The 18554-nt window shown below is 40.6% G+C and overlaps 1 protein-coding gene across 4 annotated transcripts in view; it reads right to left on the reverse strand.

Moving 5' to 3' along the window:
* Nucleotides 1–342: 342 nt before the first annotated feature.
* KIF16B (kinesin family member 16B) overlaps nucleotides 343–18554 on the reverse strand; it is a 142744-nt gene continuing 124532 nt past the window's right edge. For all 4 annotated transcript variants that reach the window (XM_035320233.1, XM_035320230.1, XM_035320232.1 and 1 more), the window contains one exon: nucleotides 343–4261. In XM_035320233.1, the coding sequence (XP_035176124.1) occupies nucleotides 4103–4261 (159 nt within the window). In that variant the 3' untranslated portion in view covers nucleotides 343–4102. The remainder of the gene's footprint in view (nucleotides 4262–18554) is intronic.

The following is an 18554-nucleotide window of genomic DNA, read 5'->3' on the forward strand; positions in this document are numbered from 1 at the left end:
GTTGGCAGACTAGAAAATTGCAAGCTTTATCACAGTCTAGTACAACATATTGCTCATTCTCATACAGGATGGTTCGCATGAACAATAAATGGGAAATTCTGCAATAGTTTTTAAAGACTCATTGATTAAACTGGAAAGATTGTGTCTGAATGTCTGGAGCAACACATTCACAGTGTCCTGCACAGGTTTATTTTTTTTTTTTATTCTGTTTTTATTATTATTTTTCCTTAGTTCGGTTTCTCATTTTATCTGCAACAACCACAAAAAACTTGAAGTAATCAACCAAGTTCTACCGAGGCTTTTTTTGTTTGTTTGTTTGTTTGGTTTTTTTTTTTTTTTTTCCTTCACATTTTTAGGGCAATTGCAAAGATCTTCACATGGATCAGGACAGCAGCAGCAGCTGGGTATCAGCTTTAGAACTTGCCCTGCGGGCTGTCATGGAGCATGGGGACTGCCAGGAGCTCTGTAGCAGCAGGGCTTCAGGGGCTGCTCTAACACCTCTTTCCTACAAGCAGCAGCATATTCGGAGGAAAAGTAATTCCAGTTAGGGAGTGGGGGGTCAAGACCAACAAGGTGGGTTTGCCTAGAGTTTTTTTGAATTATCACACAGAAAAATAGTTCAGCACCAACTCCACTGTGTCTCTTGGCCTTTTTTTTGTGCATCCCTATCAATGAAAAATTGTTGCAGGGTCATCAAGGTTATGAGCCAAGTGGTCCGATGACTCAAATGGAGGCACAACTTCAGTTCAAAAGCCAAGAACAATGGCCTCAGGTCAGTAAAGCACAAATATACACTTTGCTTTATATATAAGCAGGCCTACAACAAAAGTCAAGCTTTTGCTTAAGGACTTCGCCGATGCAGAGCCCACAGGCACAATTACAGAGGCTCTCTGAAAAACCTGTACTGGCCCTGGAGATGACTCTTCCACAAAAGTCACTTTCATTTCTGAAAGTGACAATATTTTGAAAGCAGAATTAATGGACAATTTTATAGCCTGAGGAAAACTATGCAGGAATGCAGTTAGGACATCTTGTATATAGCCAGTAATTTCAACATACATCTCGGCTTCTATTGAAAACTTCTTACGAAGAGACACGGTCCGGCTTAAAGACTGTAGGTTATAAACCATCATATTCTTAGTGATGATACCATTAAAAGATGCCTCATAGCCTAGCCGTACCTTGCAATCATTTATTAAACTCTGGGTCACGCTGAAGAATATATAAGAAGGTGGGAAAAGCTGGTAGCCTGAGGCTGCAGTCCTAATTGCATGCTTACACTTGCATTTCTCTAGCTTTTAACTTGGTGACATTTTAAATGGAGTGATTAATCGGCCTTTACTTTGTTATTTGCAACATACACATTTAACGCTGCAGGCCAGATAAACTAGCCAACATAAATTAGCCACCTTATTGGCAGATTTATACCACTAGAGCATCTGGTCCTCCCTGAATTAATTTGTACTGTAGACAGGAACCGAGCACAAGTCATCTTTTGAACTCATGTGAAAAATACGAATATTCAACTTTTCACTCGACTTAACTCAGTCCAAGTGTGTTTTTCTTGCACAGGTTCTCCAAATCCAAACTGACATGAGGCACGTGACTTACCTCCGGGAGCCCTGCGTGCTCAGCCCTTCTCCCAGACTAGTGTTTGCTGTGTGGCACGACAGTTTCCCTCGTCAGGCACTGCACTGGCTGCCATGGGAAAGCACTTGGCACTACTGATGGTTTTTCAGGTAGAAAATCTGCAGAAACTGGTTTTGCACAGCAGATAAAGCAGCCTGCCGTTTCTTGCCCTGCCAGGTTCTATCACAGAAGCGGCACACAGGAAGTAATGCTCTACAGACAGTTATGTAAAATTCAATTTTTAAAACTCTTCAGCATTAATTCTTTATCATATCACAGTGCAATGAGGCAGGAGGAGGAGCAGGCCAGGCCAGAAGAGACAGAAAAGACTTTCTGATTTTGCAGTGAGATTTAGGGTCAAGGTTCCCAGGCCGCTACAAAACCCAGCAGTATCGTGCCCGATTTCTGTCTCTGTGAAGCACTCACATGGGCCATCAGAGTTAATACAGTGAAAATACCAAGCTTCCATCAATGCGTGCAGCAACATCAAACTCCAGTTATCCAGCTTACCACAGGAACACCCAGCAAGCGCCCAACCTCAGCTTTCTGCTTTGGGAAGTGTGGGCAAAGCCAAATGGCAGGCTGAAAGAAGGAAGGGAGCTACAAACTGGAAATGAGGATGTGGCCGCCTGGTCAGGGGGATGATACGCGCACAGAAAGGTGCTGGGAGAAAATTGAGAGGTGCAATACAAGCACAGGGCACGGTGAGGACAGTGAGGTTGGGTCCCTGTTTTTGATGATGCGCTGGTGAAGTTAGCACTCCCATGTGGAAGTGCTTGAGGAAGACTGGGAACAGCTGGGATACAGGATGCAGGGCCATCAACAGGTTTGATTGGAATGAGTCACCTAAGAACCTGGTTCCCAATTTAAATTATTACGATGCCTAAGTCCCAAGAGACAGATATTTAAAAGGCATTCAGATAGTCACATATACACAAAGACATTTAAGTCTACCCTGGTATCCCCACTGACAATAGGTCTTTGGTGGCTTTGAAATTTTACCTTAATTTTAGCTGTTTTCAGTGAAACAAATCAAAATAATTATAATACTCTCAAAATTTTAATGATCCATTCTAATCTTTTTGCTTGTTTGTTTAATTAGAAACGCTTATCGTAGCAGGCTAGTCTTAGTAATGGAATCCAATTGTCTTTATTCATTGTATTAAATGTAAACCATTATTGTTGTTATAATTTAGGTCATGAAATAAAAATGTTACCAGTGTTGTTACTTCAGGTTTTAATAACTATTTTCTACAATATGAAATAGTTTGATTACCAAGACCTACTGGTGGTCAATGATGGCAACTCCCAAATGCTTCATACTCCCAAGAAATGGCACACAAAACCTACCTTCCATTATGCATTTTAATAACCGAAAGCCGCTTTATTCTGCTTTTTATACAACCAATTATACATTAACATGTACACGTACCCACTTCCAGTCACAGTGTATACATATTTTTGGATCTGCAGCAATATAAAATTAGTTCTTGTATATACATGTGCAAGTCTGAATAAATCCTGAGTAATTTTAAAGTACTGTTAGTAAAATCCTGCAAATTTTAACTGATGCAAATAAAATTGAGGTCTTACAGTGTTATGTTCTTGTGAAGAAGCTGTTTTTCAAAAACAGAAATATAGCACTTTGCATTAGCTTTATGCATAGCTTTGCGCTCTGTACACTGCACAGTATCCACTTACGGTCCAGGTAATTAGAAAATGTGAAAAGATGATGACCGCAGTCTTCGGTTAACTATTGCTTCCTTTACTTCTCAATTAGTGTCAAGTGATTTATTCTGCTTCAAAATAACCAAGAGTGGAAGACTTCTACAGGTTTTAAATGATATTCTTTCTGCTGTATATATTTTGTAAACATTCAAGTCACTCAGGCCCTTAACTTCTTCTGAGAAAAACGATACATTTGTACAGTCAAATACTTATAACATATGTGCTGGGGAAAAAAGAGAAACAACAGCAAAGTATGAGCATTACCTTAAATGCCACAGTATGCTATAAGGAATCAAAAGAGGCAATGTTCTTTAAGGAGCAATTTGGACAGAAACCGAAAGGCTGCTCAAAAACCCTGTCAGTATGACACACCAGCACAGGCAACACGAGATGATCTCACACGACCATAACAAATTGTCTGAGCAGAAGTGAGGGAAGCGTTCCCACTGAGGAGTGGATCCAAACCCAGCACGTGAGTCAGAACTTTCGTACGGTATTAACAGAGCAACTCACAGAACAACGTCTGCATACCCCATGCCAGGAAAATGCAGGCACTTCTCAAATTAATGCGAAGTGGCAGAGGACAAAAGCTAGCGTCAGGGCATAGCTGTCTTTAGCTGGAGTTGGTTTGATGCAACTTCTCAGGCATGAAAGAAGATACCCTTTTTTCTTCCCCCTCAGTTCACTCGTACCACGAGTGAAGGCACCACTGTCTGTGCTCCTCCGGCACAAAGGTCATGGCATATTAGCTGGTCCCATGGCTGCTATAGTCAAAAACTCCTTTCCTGAAGAAGGGTGAGAACTCGCAGATGGTGTGTTTAGACAGAGTTGACCCCACTTTATCAATGTGCAGAGGAGATGATGGAGATTTCAGCATTGCAGAAAAAAAGCTCCTGAGGTATTTCTGTGGAACAAAATGCAAAGTGTCATGATTACAACCACTTTGAAGAATTAAATGAACAGCAGTACAAAAAACAAACAAACAAAAAATCTAGACTAAGACAATATCTCCATGGACTATGAAAAGCCCTTTTAATAACCACGAGCATTGAAATCCATCCATTAAAAATGTCTCCTGACATGTCCACGTTAAGATCAGGAAAAGCAGAAAGAAACTATTTCCCACTTGCTTTCCTTGCCAAGAATGCTAACTGTTTTATTCTGCACTCGTGTGACGCTTCTGCTAATCATGACCTGCTAATACTGCTGTCTAGCATTACCAAATACTGCAGCAGGTGCAAGCCTCAAATCTATTCTGCAGGAATTTCACTACATATGGACACAAAAGGATTTCAGAAATCGTTCCCTCATCAAGCCTTTATGAAACCTGCATTGAAAAGGATTTGTTTTGACCAAGGCCATCTGCACAAATATTGTATGACTTCCATAACATTTCAGAACCTAACAGCATCTTTTCACTGAGTTGCCCTCTAAATATTTTATTTTTTTAAGAAGTCTGACACATAAGAAGCATTCCCCTTCCCAAAGGTTAATATTCACCAACCACTGCGCGACTCGCATCCATTTATATCTACAGAAATTGTGACAGATGTACATTAACACAAAGTTAGCTTTCACAAACCTGATGGGGTTTCCTTCACATATGGGTTGAATTATTACAATCATTTAACATAGTTTAATAAGCCATATTTATAACTTTGAACTAAAACACAGCAGGTAAAATGTTGATCAGACAGGTGCTAAAAAAAAAAAATTAGTGAATGTCACCCAAATAGCTGCATGGGAAATCTCATCTAGAACCCAGGGATAAACTCTTTTGCTCTGCTACTGACTGGCCACAGAAAAAGATAACCTGAGAAATCATTCACTAATCCTGGATGCAGCGGGAAGTACGTCTACAAGACGGACCACCACAGTCTCCTATGAAAAACACAAGGTTTAGTCACTGAATGCAGCAACTTCTGGGTCATGAAAGAGGTTTGCTCAGGAAGCAGTCCTAATTATTCACTTTCTTCTCAAGGAGAATTTCTCCATAATATAACAACCTGTTATCTATTTAAAGTACCTTGGAAACCATCTGTATTAATACCACAGAAAGCGGGATAACAACAACAAAAAATAGCAGCTGGCACATAAGCTATTCTCTTGGCAGGACTGGTAGATTTTCTTTTTTATTCAGATCTCCCACAGGTTGTATTAATGCTCATGAAAAAAATTCATTACAAAAATGCCTTCAAGATGAATTCCAGCAGACTAAGAGGTAATTTAAAGTGAGCAACAGATGTCATATCGACATTTGTCATAATTAGTTCACAAAGTAGGGCCCTTTAAAAAAGTCCCAATCCAGTAATGCCTGAAGGATGAATATGGTGGAAAATCAAATGTAAAACAAAGCATACTGTTAGAGTTTTAGCACTGTGCTGAAAAGTTACTGCAGTAATTTCAGTTTATGGCTACAGAAGGCTCAAAGGTACCAAAATTTCTCACCGGAGACATTATAAGACCTATTGCATTCACCTTGGTATGTATGGCCAGATAATTGACTGTCATGCCTTTGCTGTAGAGCCATTATTCATTGTTTTGGCATGATAGCTCTAATGGCAGTGAACAAAAAAAAAAAAAGAAAAAGAAAAATCACTCTGCTATAAGCATGTACTTATCTGACATGGAAACACTAGGAACAGCAGCTATACTTATTTTCCTGGATCTGTATGCAAGAGTTGCTCAATGAATATCACAGATTCTTTGAACATGAAAAAGGTACTTGGGAAAATGGCAACAAGCAGACCCTACCGGATTATGATGGAATTCATTTTGTATGAAAGTTCTCAGCCATATGGCTTTGCATTATGTGCTCTTCAACAACCACTTCCAAACAAATTAGCCCTCTTTTAAATCCCATATCTGCATTCGCCATTGTTTGCAGTGCTGATGTGTTAGCACAGCGCAGAGCCGACGTGCCCTTGACACAAAGAAGCTGTTGCTTCAGTGAAATTGAGGCTGCTCTGTCCAGATACGCTGGCTAGGAGTTAAGTCCCATAGATGGAAAACAGTGATTGATGGCAGAAGTGTTTGTTCTCACAATTACTAGTGTGTATACCTCTATTACGGGGCTAGGCAGGAAAGGTGAAGGTTGCTCTGCCTTGCGTGCTGCAGCGTGGGCAAAATCGAAGAGTGTGTCAGGAGTAAAGGAAGAGTGTTCCTTACTGGTATGTGGAAATAAGCATCCCTAGTTCAGATGGGATAGGCAGAGGATGAGGGTCACAGCAATCAGAGAGAGGGACAGGCATGTCGACACCAAACACGAGTGATGACAGAGAGAAAACTTTCCTAGGGATCCAGAAGGGCGTTGGCACGGACTTTGCTCCAACCCAGGAAGCCACTGGAAGCTGCAGCAAGGCTAGATGAAATGGTGTCCTCTGCTGGGACACAACGGACAGGGGGAGAGCTGTTTTCAAAGCTTTTATATTAAATCCATTTCCAGCAGCAGATATGACTTTTCTCTATTTTCAGAACAAAACTGTTGTTTGTGCTGAGTTAAAACTGGTGGGATGCACTCTGGTATCTTTTGATGTGTTCCCTTTAAAAGAAAAAAAAAAAAGTCTTTGATGCTGGCAAGCTCAGAGTGCCAACAGAGAATCACGTACAAATGTTATATAAATTAATGCTGCGACATCTTACCTGCACTTCACCAACAGCATCACCCCAGAAATGCGAAGTACATTATAGCAACCCTGCTTTTGCAAGGTTTGCATGACTAACTTTGAAAGAAAAAACTACGTAAATGCTACAAAAATTCCCAAAGTCTTGTCTTACTTGTTTTGTTTCTTAGCCTTTCAAAACTAGTCATTTGTTCTGGATTATTTAGTCTGGTAATCAGCATTCTTCAAAATGCACTTGGGAGTTTAATTTCACTAATAGCGTTCAACCTGCTATGTTGTTGGTTTGCTGGAAAATATCCTAATTACAAATTTGTAAACGTCTCAGTGTGAGGGCACAGGACCCTGGCATTATAACAGGAATGGGAAATGGGTAACTTAAACAGTTCGTGTTGGTTCCTCAATGTAAGCACACATCCAGGAACAGCAGTTAAGAGAATGAAAATACTCTTGGCGTGTACCAAACTTTTGGAGACAAAAGGCCAAGTGAAAAAAAAAATCCAGAATAGGAGAAACAGTGTTTTTCCTCTCTTGGCATGCATTATATCCTTAATGACCTTTAACTTAAAATTTATGACAGCCACACCTGCAAATTTTCAACTTGGATTTTGAATGTTTGGAAACGAAGCAAGGCTGGAGAACAGTGTGAGGCCCACCTACTGATTTGAGTCGCTTTCCTTCCAGTTTCATTATGCAAATGGCAAAATGGTAACCATTTTGAAAGCTTATCAAAAATTATTACTTTAATAAGGTTTACTTCTTAAGCAGAAGGCCAGTGATCAGACTCGATCCATCGGCACAGCAAAGTCATTCTAATGATTTTTGCACTACTTCATAATGTGGGGACCTCCTAATTTTATACATTTTAATATAAATCCATAACTTAATTTAAAGTTATTAAAGTTATTACAATCAAAAAGCTTTCTCGAATGTGAAAATGTTCTTATCAACCTTTCAATTGTGGCATTTTGAAGGGGAATTCAGTTCAATGACATTGTTCTCATAATCCATTACCAACAGCGACAGCCTCTGAGACCAATAGCAGAGCTTAGGAAGAATTGGATTTTTCATTAAACTTTGGTTTGTTTAAAAAGTCACCAACTCTGGTACTTCCAGAAAGTGAAAAAAAAAAATTGAGCTCCTTCCCCTACTGCAGTTTCTAGCAATTTCCCCCAGAAAAACAGTGTCTTAAATTCTTTAAACGTAACACTTCTCAATTGGCATAATAAATATCACTAATATTTGACAGGCCTAAAAGCACCACAAACTGGAATAAAGGTAAGCCTCACAAGGCTTCGGGGATTTTTGAAACAATAGACTCTTCTCCCCACCCTTCCTTCAACACCTACACATCAATCTGACAGTGAAAATCTTTGCCACAAGGTCACAGAAGGTCGTCAGTGGCAGAGGCAGGAATAATGAACTTGTTCATCTACTTTTGAGCATCGGCTCCTCTCTCCCTTTAATAGAGATGCTAGTTTCTCTTGGCACCAATCACGTAATTATTCTGTTGACTAGTGTTAAGTGCTGCAAGCTTTAAATCAAATCTTGATTTGAATTATTCATGGAGCAGAGCATATGCAGGTATCAACAGCTGTTTTCTATAGGATAGATAGCTGATTACTAAAAAAAAAAAAAAAAAAAAAGACAGATTGGAGCATATTCCCTGCCTCTGAAAAACTGTATTATGCTACAATTAGTCTCACCAATTTCAAAGGGAATATTCACCAAAGTTTGATATTCCTGAGGAAGACTCTGGCCCCAAACGAGCAGACAGGAGTGTGCTTAGCTGCCAATCTGCCACCACAAAGCCAAAGAGGACAAAGCATGCAAAGGGAGCCCCTTGCCACTGCGTAGAAATAAGAGCCTATCTCCTGCCTTTGTCTCCTAGAAGGGAATTGTTGGACACATGCAAAGGAGAATGAACCTTTGGGGACTCTTTCCCCAATTAACCAGCTTTCTCTATTTTAGACCATTCCGCTGGCCTCTTGAAGGGAAGAGAGAAAAAAGACTTCCAGGGTGTTTTTTTTTTTTTCCAAATATGAAACGCTGGCTCTCATCACAAACAACAATCCCTACTGGCAAAGAAAAAAAGCCTGCCTTAACTGACCCTGACAGGAGATGGTGCCTCGTGACGACAGGGTTGGCAGAGGGCCCTGTCTGCGGTGATACTATACACAGGATCTGAAAAGCATGGATCTTACGCCTGCCCAAAAAAAATAGGATTCAAACGTTTCATTGGGTCTGCTTCTTCCATGGCTTTTTTTCCTTCCTTCTCCTTACTGGCAGAAGTTACAGGGGATCAGCACGCTGCCAAGGGAGGTCAGCTGTGGTTGCAACCAGCCATACCACAGGGAGAGCGCAGAACGAAGGAACCCTTGGCAGAAGGATGGCAAGCTAGGGGTGGGACACGCACACCTTAAACACCAACAGGACTGGATTATCTGGGTCAGGAGTGGAGGGCAGGGAAAGCCATTAACCAAAATACTGGAAGTTTCTGTAGGAACCGAGTTCCAAGGGACCAGGTTCTCGTATGCCAAATATGCCGACAATTATCCAGTGAGGGGTATTCAAGCTGTCCAACCCGAGGCATTTTGTCCAGCCAGCAGTCCCAGCAGGCTCCCTCTGTGGTCTGCAAGGACAGCCTGGTCCTCCAGGACATGGCTCAGACCATCACAGCGAACCTTGTGTTTGCCACTAAAACGATCTCCCCTTCCCTTAGGGACGTCCTGAGGCTAACTGGTTAATTAGGCGCAAGTAATTGCCAGCAAAATGCTCTGATTGCTCTCTAAAAGTAGTTTCAGATCCATTTCTGGATTTGTTAAATATGAGCAAGCCTGGAAAGAATTGGCAGACAGCAAGAATATAAAACACGAGGTGCCACTGCTTTGAAGTATAACAGCATAGAGGTATTGGGGACCATACAGAGACTACGATTAACATCTTCACCTAAGATTAACATCTTCAGCCATTCAAGATTAATACAGCTCTCCACTCACCAGATATAATTACTCACAAGCATTTTGGTCCTCTGTGATTTTTTTTTTGTTTGTTTGTTTGCTTTTTGTTTTTGCTTTTTGCTGTTGCTGTATTTAAAAAGAGAAAATACGGGGCTTCAATTCCTTTTCCCAACAGCTTGACATGTATGGTAAGATATCATAAAGCAGATCTGAGTAGAATATGTGAGCAGGACAGCCTATGATATCCTGTATCTCAAGTTATATTTCAGGCCCTTCAGGAAGTACCTGATGTCACCTCTGTACCCGTACACATTCATCTCCTGCACACCCCCAGGTCCTTATGTGCAGCTGTGATTTCATGACAGTGAGAAAAACCTCAGCGCCTGGGAGACTACCTTCTGCCTAAAGGATCTTATTGCTGTGAAATATTCAAAACAAAAGCTTCTAAAATTATGACATGATCACCTGGGCCAGTATCTTATGCAGAAAGACCTTGGTGGCTGGATTCCCCTTACAAAAACTCCAGTCCTAGACACTATCAAAGTTCTGCACAGCTTCCTTGAGGAGTCAGAGATAACAAATGCCTCCAGAATTTATCTGTCCCGTAGGTATCGCAGACCTTGTTCTAGTCTCACATGGCTTGTGCAAGCACAAGGAGATTTTTCAGGGGAATGAAGACAGATTCACAAATGTTTAAAAATGACAAGTCACAACTGTTAGTCAGACTATTCGAGGGAGGGTTGTCTGCTTCAGACTGGCAAACATTAATTAGGCTCAGGGCTGGATTAACTGGCTTCACATTATACAAGCGAAGAATAAAGGACTGACTCGTTTTAATCAAACCCTTACTGTTCACTTTGATTAGGCCTAATCAGAGGCAAGACTGTTTATGGGTAACACCAAGTAGTCAGACAGAAATGAAGACCTCCCCAGTCAGCATCACCTCACCTGTATTTACATGCCTTATACCTTACACATACAACTTCTACCCCCCACACCACCGATTCGCCCCCAAAACAGAAGCACACCCCGTTAAACTTACAGATGCCTCCCTGAGGGACTTCACTGTAACGTCCTCCTAACGATGGAGGAAAGAAAACCTGAAAGCACAGGAGCAAGTGCTGCTGGAGAAGCAGCAGCCAAACAGCTGCCCGGGGAGCAGAGCATTTGCTGCAGAACAGGCAGCAGGGTTCAGCCTGCGATGTTTCCAAAGAAACCAGAGTTTAGGGGGTTCTCTTAGCACAGATAGCCTGAGTATGGCAAATCAAATTGTGTCTTTGTTTGTCTTAATAAGCTAGCAAATATCTTGCCAATTTGACTGTGACACACATATGTCAACTCTTAACTCGTTAGACCCAACTTGTTTGTTAAGGAGCTAGAGAGGAGGAGCTAAGACTGAAAGCTCCTACCAAAAAATGTAATATAGCTCTTTGGTTGTGGAACAGATTTACTGATATTGCTTCCAAATATTAACATGACTAAATGCTGGATCTGTAAAAATGGGATATTCCTTTGATAGCAAAAATTTAGCCATTGCTTTTGTTGGAGCTACAAAACTGAGTTATGGAGAGTTTGGTTCTTGGCTGCTGTAAGTCACTGCAGTGCCACCAATGCTGTGGCAATCCGTGCCGGCGGTGGACTTAACCCAGAGCTGAGAGAGAAGCAGCAACACTACCCACACCGCCCTCTGGGCATGATTAGAGGCACCTAAATGACTTTGGAACTAAGCTGGTGAGAATCAAGCTCTTCCAATACCTAAATTCCAATTTAAAAAAAAAAAAAAAAGACTTGCATGTTTAGCCCCTTGGAAAATTCTCCCTATGTTTTTATGCACAGCGTTTTGCAGATTCCTAGAAGCAGGGTTACAGTTTCCTCCATAGCTATCTAGGTGAGAGTAGATTTTATCACTACAGCTCCAAAAGTGTTAGAGTGCCACTAAAATTTAATTTTACCCAGGGTGGCACTGGAATTTACTTGAATGCATACACCTTTTTGAATTTTTGTAACGCACAAGCATTCTGAGAGATGCCAGTTATGATTCAAGGTGAAATTGCTCTCCTAGGTTTTCAAAATCCAAACTATTCATTATAGCTATTTAGAGCATTTTTCTGTGCATGTCTAATGGCATGAGCACATTATGTTGAATTACTATTACGCTGCATCAATTGAATTAACTGCTGAAGTCAGTCCACATCCCAAATTACAATCTTATTCTACCTGAAATTCATTTAAAATCCACAGGACTTAATATTTCTTACAACGTCTGCATGCTAAAAGCTTATATTCATGGGCTTTAAGTAGCCCCAATGAAAACTGAATTGTAGGCTGGCTAAAATAAAATAAAATAATAATAAAAAAAGAAAGCCAGCAAGGACTATGATTTACAGGTGCTCCATCAGTGTGAGTCTTCTTATGGAAGTAAACGGCCTGGCTAGTGAAGGAAACCAATCTTTTCTCCAGAGCACAAGTCAAAACAAGTCCTGTCAAAATCTATTCAGAAAGAATAACAACGGAATTGATTTTACCACGCATCCCTGGGCCAGCAGCGACAACGTGTCATCTGCTGGAGTGGCCTTGGCAAACAGCTACCAAAGCACTTGACATGCATCATCCTCTACTTCCTTTGGTGAAATCAGATGCTGGAGGATGACTGATATGCTTGCTTTGAAAAGGGATAGCACCGAGTTCAAGCCAGTGTCCTTGGCTGAGCGCTCCTTTTATTCATCTACTCACATCTGGAGGTGGGGAGCCATTACTGAAGACTGATCAAGGTGCACCACTACAAAATGTGATTTGTAGCAGGATGTTGGGAAATTTATTCAGAACTGACAGTAAAACACATTGCGATGTGGAGCTAAACTAGAGTTCAAGCTTTATGCTGTCACATATCCTGAACTAAATCATGTGGGTGGCGTCCCTGCCTATGGCAGAGGGTCGGAGTTAGATGATCTTTAAGGTCCCTCCCAACCCGAGCCATTCTATGATTCTATCATCAACATACCTTTTTATTTTCGGATACTCTAAAAAGGAAAGAAAAACAGCCCATGAATTGCACACATCCTATTTAATTCTTTATTCGAAACAGAGATGAACATTTTATCACAAAAGATCCAGCTTTTGAGGTAGGGATCTGAAGTTATGCATCTAAAAAAAGAAATACCAAAGTTATTGTAAAGGCGTATGTACACGACATGAGAGTTGCCTTTAGCAAATTCTGCAAAATGGGGTTTCAGACCTGATCTTGAATGAGCTGCTGAGTTTGTGCAAATGTGACCAAGGGGCTGCTTATGCTTACTATTCCTTCTGTGTCTAGCAGCCTGTCGAACAGAGAATCATAGAATCACAGAATATCCTGAGTTGGAAGGGACCCATAAGGATCATTGAGTCCAACTCCTGGTACCTCACAGGTTCACCCAAAAATTCAGACCATGTGACTCAGAGCACAGTCCAAACGCTTCTTAAACTCCAACAGGCTTGATGCAGTAACTATGTCCCTGGGGAGCCTGTTCCAGTGTGCAACAACCCTCTCGGTGAAGAACCTCTTCCTGATGTCTCACCTGAACCTCACCTGCCTCAGCTTGACACCATTCCTGCGGGTCCTATCACTGGTAACTAAAAAGAATAGATTGGCACCTTCCCCTCCACTCCCCCTCTTGAGGAACCGAGCTTGAACTGAACTCATTCAGAAAACAATCCCAAGCTTTCACTTCTTCCAAACTATCGTTTTTCTCTTCTATTGCTATTATAAAACTAGCCTCTTGCATTTGCTGTCATCCTGGCCAAGATTCTATGGTTTTTAATCAAAGTAAGATTTTATTGGTACGGGATCAACTGCTGACACATGCAAAGTCCTAATCTCTACATATTTGTATGTAGAGAACGTAATCAATGAGTAAAACTAAAATCATTACTCACTTTTTGAAGCCAACAAGGCCTCGCACAAGAAGCAGTGACACCCAAAAACAGATGAAATCAAATGCTTTACTGCTGAGAGCTTCTACAGCTGCTCTGCGAGGGCTGCCACTTCAAAGAAGAGGAGCCAGGTGCCTTGAGCAGTCCCGATGACGCACTGAAGGCCACAAACCTGACATGGGAAATTGTTTTCAAATGGTTAACTGCACAGTTTTACTATCTGTAGGCAAGGCAAGACTTCAGTGTTGCTGCCGAAAAGCTGAGAGTTTTGTTTAAAAATATTTTTAAACAGTTACTAGAGGTTATGAAAGGCTCTTGGTGCAAACTGACTATACCTAATCCAGTAAATTGTCCTTGACACAGATTTCATATAACTGACACTGACGATTCGGTTCCCTTCCCCAAACACTTTGTGCTCTTCTCTTTGTGGACGCGTCTATGCTCTCTTTCTCCCTGTGCTCCTATTACATTCCCTCTTACATTCCCCTGTTCCTCTGCTGGGAAATTAAAATCATCACTCTAAGATGTAGCACTCTGCACTTCAAACTACAGGTATGAAACAACCTTCTTGAGGATTATCAAACGCTGACATTTGCAGCAGTCTGCTTTTGCAATAGTAGTTGTATGGTATGCAGTCATGTCTGTAATAAAAGGAAAAGCTTCCTTTTATCTTTCAATGATTATCAAATATTCTGCATGCTTTCTGAAGTCCATCTCATTGAGATGCTTCTAAGAACAGTATTTACAACTGCACTGTCAGAGGCAAACATGCAATCTGCAAGAGCCAGGCTGGTGAGCAGCTGGCTTTAAAGCTCTTCTTAAAAAGCTTTGGTATTAGGGATGTTGTTGTAAGCTGATACCATAGTCTAATAATTTCCTTTTAATAATCACTTTGAACTGACACACAATCAGTAGCTTAGAAAGGTCCTTGTGACTGGCATCAGCGTCAGGAAAAATGAAACAGAAACGGTAACTCCTACTGACCCCACTTGACAGGATTATTTTTTTTTGCAATGGAAATATAAATTCACTTGGAACTAGCATGAAGCTGGTTGTCTCAGTTAAATAGATTGAGGCATGGACTGTGAAACAAAGGCTGGTGGGATGTACTCAAGAAGTTCATACTGAATATTCAGATGACAAATCACCCACAGTTTCATTAAAATGCTTCTGCCCTCATGACTTCAAGGAAAACCTCAGGAAATGAGGACTTAAACTGGCTAGAACACAGTTTGCCCAAATTTGTTGACAAGTATTTTGACATGTTTTCTCAAATGTCTCTTTTGATGCTTGCCACTGAGGTGTTAATTCTGGAACTAGTAATAAATTTAAATGACAGTAACAAATTCATGTTTGATGCGTGTTTTCCTTAAGAACTAGATTATTGGAGTCATGCAAAAATAGCAGAACCCCACTTCAAAAGGAGAAGTTGGAGAGGCTAGCTTCAGAGCTGTGTTCAGAAAACCCTACAAATTATCACCTTCAAAGGAAGGCAAGTCATAATACACGTTAAAAACAAAACAGAACGTTTGGCCTTTATGTTAAAGAATTGTAATTTGGAAGCTTAATTCTGACAAACAGCAATATTTCTGTTCAGTCAGCTCAGTGCCTGTGATGTTTTCACCAGCCAGTTCTACAGCTTGGAGAGAATAATTGAATTATGCAGTTCATACAAGATTTATTTCTGCCTCTTGCATTAACACTTATCATTGATAAACTCATCATCAGACACCAGAAAGTTAGGAGGTTAAGGACAATTGTGTTATTAATTTTAAATAAATTGAGCATGTCAATCTTTTAAAGAGATTCAAAGTATTAAAAAAATGCCAGGAAGATGTATGTGCTCCTTCAGAACTCAAAGTGGATTTGCTTTACTCTACTGGTACAGGTGGACTTACTTTCATTCCCTGAGCTCTGCAGGGAGCAGCACAAGGAAACGCCTCCTACCAACCTTTGTGCTGTCTGCTGGTGCATCCCCAGTCAGGGATTTTGCCTGATGCCCCTTGCTGTTGACAAACATACCTGAGGAAACACAGCAGTGGGGACAGAGTGCAAAACATTTAACAGAGAGGAGACAGGCTGAGGTTTGAGGGGTAGGGCTGTTTTGTTTGCCTTTAAGCAACAGCCTGATGGAATTTTGTCAGCTTAACAATCGTGCTCTTCTGAGCACACTGGTGACAGCAAGACTAGAAAAGAAAGTTAGCGGGCCCATGGCTACAAGACTTCTGAACAAGGAGCCAGGAAACATGACCCAATCTGTTACATCAGCTTAGTTACTTGTGCAGTTTTCCTGGCTGCACAATGGTTGAACAGGGCTAATACTTACCTTCATTACTACTACTACAAAGCATGTGTCCAAGAGAAGAAGAAAAAATAAGCAGGGGAATGATTATGATACAAAAATGCAGAGTCCAGGGCAGTGGGGATTTCAGGAAAACTTTTTACTGTCATCCACAGATCTAGTAACTCCCCCAGTAATAAAAGATATTCTGCAGATAAAATGGAAACAGATACCTTCATTGAATTATATCTCTCCTGTGACATGTGCTTCCTTTACAAAGTTTTTGCTTCTAAACTAGAAAAGGAGGTATACATCTGATTTCATCATGGGAAAAAAAAAGGATCCTATATCCTTATTTACTGGTTTCTAATTGCATGAAAGGATAGATACACACTAACTTCTACTCATTAACTTTAATCAAAAGAATTCTTGGCTGTTTCATTTAAGGCGGATTTAATCAAGCAAGGTTGGCTCTGAAGTGAAATTACAGTCTTTAGACTGTGGAACAATTAATTTAGAGTTTTGCCCTGCAACAGGTCCCTGATGAAATACTAAATTAATAGATTGCAACAAGGCTCTTAGGATAGGTAATTTTAAACATAGGTTAGGTGCTTTCTCTCGTGATGTATAGGTAAAAACCCTGTGCCAACTTGCCTGTTATCTTTCAAAACCTCTATGGAAATGTAAGATGTTGGTCAAAAGACTTGATGTTATACCAACAAGCACCAAAGCTGAAGTGTTTACATTGCAAATATATATCACGCTAGAGATCAAAGACTTTTTTCTCTACAGGTTCATCTCACACACACACACACACCAAAAAAAAATATGCATAACGTGCTTTCTTACCAACAATGTACTGTGAAGCGTTCAGTTATTAAGCATTTTTACCAGCGAGGATAAAAAGGATAAACAAATAACTTGATGTTTTGCCTAAACTTTGCATTTATTGTGATTTTAAATCACAATCCTCACAATTGGGGGGCTCTCTGGAATCTTTTACTCAAAGTAATGTCATACCTGTTACAATGAATTAACATGCCCACTTCTGAACTAAAGCTGAAACAAGGTAATTTACATGGCAATTTTAAAAATAAAAAAGAGCAGCCCCCCACAAGCAGCACCCAATACCCCCTTCCCCATTCTAGCTGCACTGAGCAGTGCCACAAAAGCCCTCCTGCTATTCTCAGGACTTCTGCTCCCATTGTGGCTAGAACCCAAGAGGTTTGGTGTAGGAAAAAAAAACTTCCTAAACTGCTATGGGTCCCACAAAGGACGTTTTGGGCAAATGGTTTTATAATTAGGCACAAGAAAAATTTCCCTGGCTAGACCCAAAGAGAGGCAATTACAATAGCTGTTTAGATGTATGCAATAGAAGTAGTTCTCTGCTGTACATTTAGCTAATTTTGTAGAGCAGTTTTGCTCCTGCAACTCCCAGTCTAACTGCCTCATTTTCCCAGATCAGACCGTGAGTTGCAATTTAGCCTTGACATAAGAAGAGCCTACGAGACCATTTCAGTAACCAACTGCTCAATTCAGCACACACTTTAGGCGGGCTGTTGGACTGAAATGACAGCCTCGGTTGTTTTATCCCTTAAAGAGGTGCACATTGCATCTTGAAATTTCATTTCTGTGCATACTTGGAAAAAATGTAAATTAGAACAAGAAACTGCTGTTCCTCATGGGATGCTGCTCAGGAACGCGCTGGACTAGTCAAAGCTGTTCTATCCCACTCCAAAATTAATCTAAAAAGTCCAGGAAAATAACACAAAGCCTGTTCAAGATATGTAAAAATCTAATATAAAAACTGGAAGAGGAGATTAATTTCTTTATCGTGAATCACAGGGACGATAGCTCTACTAATTATCTTACAACACAGAAAATTTGTTCAGAACACTATTATTAGACTGATATTTGTCAGACTGCCATATATTTTTAGTCAATAAGGTCAGCTCAGACTTCAGGTAAGAACCTACAATTTGTTTTTGGTCTAGAAGATGGGCTTTGCTTTTATTAAAAGTCCTGTATTAGCTAATTAGCTCTTGCCTAACCATGGGAAACAATCAAATAAGCTTTTATACTATATACAATTACTAGAATAACATCACCTGTGAGGCTTGCAAGCCATTGCATAGTTTTTACAGCAAATCAAGGCACAGAATGGGGTACAAAAGCCAACTGAATGCATGCTAGCCATGTTTCTGCTCATTACCAAGGTCTGACTTCCTCACCCTTTACCTGATCCAATTTCTACATGAGAAATGTGCCCTGTTCAAAAGGCCAAGAAACCATGTCCCTTACAGAGGCAGTCCATCCATTACTCCTTTCAGGTTAGTCTACTGAAACATGCTCAAAGTTCATTCCAGACTGAAAGTGATGAGAAAGCAACAGAAGGCATTTTAAATAGAATCGGTGCCTGTGCCA

Source organism: Oxyura jamaicensis, chromosome 3 (assembly GCF_011077185.1).
Source record: "Oxyura jamaicensis isolate SHBP4307 breed ruddy duck chromosome 3, BPBGC_Ojam_1.0, whole genome shotgun sequence".
Lineage (NCBI taxonomy): Eukaryota > Metazoa > Chordata > Aves > Anseriformes > Anatidae > Oxyura > Oxyura jamaicensis.